The 7,957-nt window shown below is 32.2% G+C and overlaps 1 protein-coding gene across 1 annotated transcript; it reads left to right on the top strand.

The window, feature by feature from the left end:
* Positions 1 to 363: 363 nt before the first annotated feature.
* Positions 364 to 1,347, top strand: LOC117923054. The gene has a single exon (XM_034841308.1). It carries the CDS (start codon positions 364 to 366, stop codon positions 1,345 to 1,347), a length of 984 nt encoding a protein of 327 aa, XP_034697199.1.
* The last annotated feature ends 6,610 nt before the right edge of the window (positions 1,348 to 7,957 follow it).

Genomic DNA, 7,957 nt, shown 5'->3' with positions numbered 1-7,957 from the left:
CTAGATCTTGGCTCTACCTCTCCATTCACCATTTTCAAAAGTCCTCCTGCAAAATTAGAGGCACCCTAGAGTTAATGAATTTCATGCAGTGATCAAATTGTAAATCTGTGATAAAATTTACACAGTTGAATCAAATTGAATTGTGGTTATCTATACAAAATTACTTTAAAATTTAGATAAATTTATAATTGGATCAAAACATGCTTGTTATAATGACGGTTGTTCCTTTAGATAAATTTACCAATTGATATATGATTGTTATAAATTGTTGATGACTTGATTATAAATCATTAAATGGTTGATGACTTCCATTCTCTACGTTAATGTGAGATTTTTGTTTCTAATTTGATAGGGAAATAAAAAATGGAATCAAACTTGACTCCATCCTCTGGTCAAGATTCAACTACCAATTCTCAATCAATTAGAAGTAAGATCGATCCTGCATGGGAGCATGTTTCTGAAGAAAGATATGCAAATGGAAGGAAAGCTCTTATTTGTTTGTATTGTAAAAAGATTACAAAAGGTGGGGGTATTCATAGAATGAAACAATATCTTGCTGGAGTGAAAGGAGATATTGGTCCATGTAAATCGGTTCCTCCTGATGTAAAATTTCGAATGGAAAATTCTTTGCAAGAGTTTGTGAATTTTAAGAAAGCAGCCCAAGAAGCATATGAATGTAGAAATCCTTATGGTCCTAATGTGTCACAATTTGAAGGGGATGGGGCAGAAGGTGAAGAAGAGGTTCAACAAATGCAAAGTCCTATGGCAGCTAATAGTGGAAAAAGGAAAAAATCAACTGTGGATAAGTATTTTGCACCAAGAAATACTCAAGGAGCTCAACCTTCCATGAGGAGTGTACTAGCTAGGAAAGAAGTTATTTGGAGAGCGGATATAGCGGTTGGGAGATTCTTTTATGATGCATGCATTCCTACTAATGCAGTGAATTCCTTCTACTTCAAGCCAATGTTGAATGTTATATCTGCAATTGGTCCTAGATATAAGGGTCCAAATTACCATCAACTACGGGTTAATCTTTTAAAGGATGCCAAGAAGGAAGTTCAGTTACTTGTGGACTCTTATCGTGCAATTTGGGCAAAAGTTGGGTGTACAATAATGGGTGATGGTTGGACAGATAATAGACAAAGAACACTCATCAACTTCATTGTGTATTGTACTGAAGGAATATCATTTGTGAAATCCGTTGATGCTTCAGACATTGTCAAGGATGCAACTAATTTGTTTCAGTTATTTGATGAGGTGATTGAATGGGTTGGTCCACTCAATGTAGTTCATATAATCACTGATAATGCAGCAAATTATGTGGCCGCGGGGAGATTGATTTCTTAGAAGCGTAAACACATTAATTGGTCACCTTGTGCAGCTCATTGTCTTAATTTGATCTTTAAGGATATTGGTAAGATGGACCATGTTGCTGAACTTGTAAGACGTGCATCAAAGGTGACAATTTTTGTGTATAATCATGTTGCTTTGTTAAGTTGGTTGAGAAAAAGGGAATGATGGACAGAGATTCTGCGACCTGGTACAACTCGCTTTGCTACTACTTTCATTGCACTCAAGAGTCTTCATGATCATAAACATGACTTGCAAGCTTTGGTGACTAGTAAGTTCTTTGTGGACTCTAGATATTCAAAGGATTATAAAAGCCAAGTTGCAGTTTCCATCATCTTGGATAATAGATTTTGGAATGATTGTTTGATTGTTATGAATCTTATGTCCCCACTAATGCGCTTATTGCATATTGTTGATTGTGATGAGAGACCTTCGATGGGATATGTGTATGAAGGCATGTATAGGGTTCGTTTGGGCATCAAGAAATTGTTTAACTACAACAAAAGACTATACAAGCCTTATACGGAGATCATAAAGCAACGTTGGGATCAACAACTGAAGAAAAGCATTCATTCAGCAGCTTATTGGTTGAATCCATGTTTCCAATATGATCAGGAAAACTTTTGTAATAAGTCAAATGTTATTGGAGGTGTCATGGATGTTATTGATCAAAAAGTTCTGAAAGGCAAGCTTGAAACAATGAATGAAATGAAGTTATTTCGTGATCGATTGGGAAGTTTTGGAAGAGAACTTGCTTATTCTTCACGTGAAGTATTTCAACCTGGTAAAATATTATTATCATTTATTAGTATGTTTATTCTTCTTTATTAGTTACCTACTTACTATTTAATATTTTAAACTTGCTAATGTGTTTTATTTTTTTCTTATTTTTAATGTGAAATGGTAATTAGATGAATGATGGAGGCTACATGAATACAGTGCACCACATTTGCAAAAGTTAGCCATTCTAATATTGAGCCAAACCGCATCATCTTCTGGATGTGAGAGGAATTGGAGTGTCTTTGAACGTATACATACCAAAAGAAGGAATAGATTGGAACATCAAAGGCTTAATGATCTTGTATACGTTCATTATAATTTGCGCCTAAAGAATCGGTATAAATGATTTCTTAGTTGTTTTGAATTTAAATTCTTCTATTCACAATTATGAATAATTATATGTTTTTTTTTTAGGTTCTATAACAAGAAAAGAATCTATGATCCAATTGACTATGCATGCATTGATGAGACCGATTTTTGGGTAGTTGATGATGATCAACCAGCAGAGTTAGATGTTGAAGAATTGGAAAATCTTCTATATGAAGAAAGGTCAATTCCAATAAATGAAGTGGAAGGTTCAAGTTCTCACATTGGTTAGTAAAATATTTAAACTTATAAAAATTCAATAATTATATTTTTTTTTTCTTTAAAAATGATTTATTGTTGATATATATTCAATATTTTTGTAGATGATGAGGATGGTGGTGACGTGGCTATAGAAGGGCTTGATGTGGAGAACTTTGGTTTTCCAAATGCTCATGTTCAATCTCCATATTCCAATTTCCAAAATGAATGAAGACATGAATTTTATATTTATTAGTATGCAAAAAACTTCATGAATATTCAAACATTGACATGTTATATTTTTATTTTGAGTAATTATTTAAGTGTTGTGGACCTATGGTTGACATTTGTATTATTTATTATGGACAATGTGTTAAGTTAATAACTCTTTGATAATTTGGTTATTATAGGATAGTAATGGTTTGATTATTTGATAAATATTGAGTTTATTGACATTGTGAATGTATAACATCTTATATTGTGTTATAGATATCATATACGATAATTGATGACTTCTATAAGTAAAAAAATTTGTGACAAAACTCAACAAACAAAGTAGATACTGTCAAAATTTACATAGAATTTATTAATTTATTAATTTTTTATAATATATAAAATAATAAAATATATATTTATGACGTCACCGGTTCGATAGCGGTTGGATCGCCGGTCCGATCGGTGAACCGTGAACTGGTAACTTTTCCAGTTCAATGACCGGTCCGGTTCTGAAAACATTGGTTTTAACTCAGTCATACATGTCTCATACTTTCGTGGTTGATGTTGAGACCCTACTCTATACACTAAGTCTTTTAACATCTTATTTCTATATAACATCATAATAAGTTGAATATCTATTTGTAAAATATAACACACTAATTTTTTTCTCAAAATATTTATATAATTATAAAGTATATATTTTTAATAAAAATATAAATTTTATCATAACAATAGATATCATTTTCATAATAATCTTTAATTAATTTTAAATTTTATTTTAAAACTCAATTAAAACATTTTAATTTTTCTTTTCATATCTTTACAAATCAATTGATATATTAAAAATTAAATTTTAATTGAAAGAGTAATTTTTTTCTTCCATTTTTAATTTTATCTTAAAAAAATAGTAATCTTTTTTAATATTTAATCAATTTTTATAATTTGAAAAAAAAAATGATCTTTTTATTTATTGAAAATACAAATAAATATAAAAATATTCTAAATGTTAAAAGTTATGTCCAACAAGAAAACACATTTGTGAATAAATATATATTCTCTAAATGTTAAAAGTTATGACTAATGTACACAATTTACAAATATTGAAATAAATTTTCCCTTGTGGAGGTTATAAATTTATAACATAATTTATTCAAATTAGAAAACTCAAAGTTTGAATTTTAAATAATATAAAAATAAAAGATAACCATTTGCATATATTACAAATTTCACAAGAAGCCTAAATCTAACAAGCATACTTATACTAATAATAAAAGAAGAAAATAATGTCACATGTGGCATACAACAAGAGGTCTAAATCCAACTTATGGCAACATTGCAATTCCAAGATATTAGGAATCCCAAATTATTTCACTCCCATGTTGTGGATCTCATAAGGTACATGCATCTATTTCTAGGGATCTTTAGATCTAATGCAACATAAAATAATGGCTCCAAAAACCCTAGAATAATAAGATTTAGAAATTTAAAACTCATTCCTAGATTCAGATGTTCTCATATCAGTTTCCTTCTGGTGAAGAATGTGCTTGAATGCTCTAGAGGTCTTGTAAACCTAAAGTCTTCTACTAGATGACTTGAACTATGTCCATGGCACTCCAAAAAGTGGACTTTGGAAAGGTGGAAGCTTTGTCTCTCTCATCTTTGGTGGTGAAAGATGACAAACGAAAGTCATCAGGAAACCCCAACCTCATAAAGGAGTATTTATAGGGTTCCTTTACTAGACTTAAGTTAAGCTCACATGGGCTTAGGTTACTTAATCTAACAAAAAAATGGGTTCTAATTGATTAATTAACCACACAGAGCCATCCAATTAATCAATTAACCCAATCCAAAGACTTTATTTACTATCCCCTATACAACCTTGCGTAATTACCAAAATGTCTTTGTTAGGAATATTAGGCTAATCCAACCTATGGTAATCACCCTAGAAGAGAGGTGAATAGGGTGATAGTCTCTTTTCGCAAATTTAAACAAGTGAATGTAAGAGACAATTATATGCAAGTATATAATAAGCAATATATAGATAATTGCATATAAATTAAAGAGTAGGGAAGAGAGAATGCAAACACAAGAGTTTATAGTGGTTTGGCGCAACCCGGCCTACATCCACTCTTCTCTAGCTTCAATCCCGAGCTTGAAGTTCCACTAATTCAAGGCTTCCAAACCAAGCCTTCAAGCAATACAATTGGATTATGGTTTCAATTCACCCTCTTGGACTTTTGGCTCCAAGCACCCTCTTGGACTTTTGGCTACAAGCACCCTTTACACTTATCAAGAGATATCTCACTCTTGAACAACTTCCTCTCAAGGATTTACAAATAAAAAATCTTCACAAAAATCCTAGCACAAGAACTTTAAGCTCAATTGATACAAGAAAACTAGGATTGAAAGGTACACTAAGGATATGCAAGTTTTAGAACAATGGTGCACTCAAAAACACTCTTCCAAGGCTCAAATATAATCAAGAAAGATTTGGGAAGGTTAAACTTTTTAAACAATGAAGATTGAAGCCTTTTTATAGAAGAGAAAAGTCAAACTAGCCATTTAGGGGTTCGACCGGTCAAGCTAGGGGTCGACCGGTTGACTAGTCGTTAGCATTTAATGCTTGGTAGGTGACCGTTGGGGCTCAATCGGACCTCAACCGGTTGAGGTTCAACTTTGACCGATTGAACAACCGTTCTGGAATAAAGAGAAAGTTCTTTGCACCCTCAACCGGTTGAACTGGGGGTCTACCCGGGCCTCAACCGGTTGAGCTGTGGGTCGACCCGGACCTCGATTGGTTGAGCTTGCGGTCGACCAGTTCCTCACCCGGTTTAACCGGTTAAGCCGTTTTTTGGCTCAACAACCAACTTTTTCAACTTAAAACCTTTTAAAACAAGTTTGAAAGACATTTAACACAAGGTTTTAGTTGAAAACATGAAATCATCCAATTCTTAAAATATTTAAAACAAAATAACTCTTGAATGATTTTGGTGCATAAGTAAAGAATGTAATGCATGAAAATCCTAGTGCACCAACAACCTTACAAAGAGATCTTATGAAGTTGGGTCTTGAAAAACACTTCTCTTTAAGATGGTTTTCTTCTTCAAGGTGGTTTTCTTCTTCATGATTTCTCCTTGGCTTGATTTGTCTTTGTGATTGCCACTTTTGAAATCGTCTTGCCTAATCACACTTGAAATATAATCATTAGTTCTAAATCTTGTTTTGTTATCATCAAAATCAAGATTAACCAAACCTTGGTTTCACAGTCTTTATGTGCAATGGTGAACCAAGAGTCAATCCAACCATCATAAATTGTATCATCATGGTATATGAATAGGGACCACTAGGACTCATAAGAATACTGAGACCCATATAAGCAATGGCTCCCTTAGAATCCAATTTTAAAGTTGAATCAACATTTCACTACAAAAAATCAACTATACTCCAGTACCTTATATAATTAACACTAAGACAAATTTCAGGTCCATCATTTAATATCCATTGCTGCAAACCCTCTATGAACTGGTGTTCGTAATCTAACAACGTAGTGCTATCACCTATCAAAATTACCTCTCAAATCCTCAAGTTACAAATTCCACTTATTATGTGATCAACTGACATAATCTAACTCCAAGAAACATATGTCAAATTCCACTAAATGAATTATTACAACCACAGATATCATGATCATATGTCATTTAGATCACCCAAATGGACACATTGTCTCAATCTCATCAAATATCATGGTGCCACTAAGGGGACCCACTATCTCAATCTTATAAGATATCATGGTGCCTCTATTGAGAATACTTGTTGCCACAAACCTCCATCAACAATGACTTAATCCATAGGGATATATGATCATTTTAAGGTCTCCCCTATAGGTCAAAACCTTTTGTTGATTTCAGCATGGACTTAATATACTCTCAAGGTTTAAAGTCCATGCAGTATAGTACCTTGGTGAATCATGATAATTAATAGCATTCATCATGACTCACTTTAATTCATATCCAGTATGCATCACATACACTAGTGCGCTTACCATGGGAAACCCATCTCGATGACCAAGATAAGTCATCCCTCCAATTAAAAGGTGTCTTACTACAATCTCAACTAGATTGTCCAAATCCATAACTTATTATAGACAACTTATCTACTAATAAGGAACTCATGACTTGCATCTTCTATGAAATTCCTAATGTAATTAAGTCATGTACAATGTAAGAGATATGAGTTGAATGCTCAAATCAATGTCAATGCATAAAAGGGATAGCAAGAGGATAGTTAAGTCTTACTTTATCATGAATATAAAAAACCAATAACCTATATTGATATGTTTAATCCTAAACGATCAAATGTTTTCAATACTAAAGGATCCAAGATCATCTAGTATGTTGAAAACAAAAAATCAATAACTTAGTTCATATGAATATTAACAAACCAAATAACATCCCAACAACTAATAAAGTATCAATTATTGGAACTCAAATATGTGCTTTAGTTTCTCACAATGATTGATTATGCAACATAAAGAGCTCATATCATTCGATTTAACTCAAATTGATGCTAAGATATTAATTATGGAACTAAATTCTATTTTGAGCCTAATTTTATGTTTAAGAGATAAACAAAATACTAAGTTCAAAAGTTATTCTCAAGCAAGAAAGTGGAAGAGGTTAAATATGCATAAATGAGATGTAGGATTTGTGAACCATGATGAGAGCTAAGCAAAGCAAAAAAAAAAGAGTCATGGGCATGAAGTAATAACAAGCAACCATGAAGGAATAAGTTTTTATGTAACATTTCCAAGTTCAAATGAAGATTCAACTCAAAAGATAGCAATTGTAGCACACCTAACTTTCCACTAAATTCTAGGCTAATTCCTAGAATCTTTTTGGGGAACACTACATATTATTTCAAAGCTCAAGAATTTAGGAATCCAAATTTTCAAACAATGCATAAACCAAAGTTGAAATAAGGAAGATATGACTTTTTGAAGACAACTACACAAAATAATTAGAAACTAAATTCAAAATTCAAAAGAATT

The sequence above is a fragment of the Vitis riparia genome, chromosome 10, assembly GCF_004353265.1.
Source record: "Vitis riparia cultivar Riparia Gloire de Montpellier isolate 1030 chromosome 10, EGFV_Vit.rip_1.0, whole genome shotgun sequence".
NCBI lineage: Eukaryota > Viridiplantae > Streptophyta > Magnoliopsida > Vitales > Vitaceae > Vitis > Vitis riparia.
Note: the sequence above shows the minus strand (reverse complement) of the source record. Positions and strands in the feature narration are given on the sequence as shown.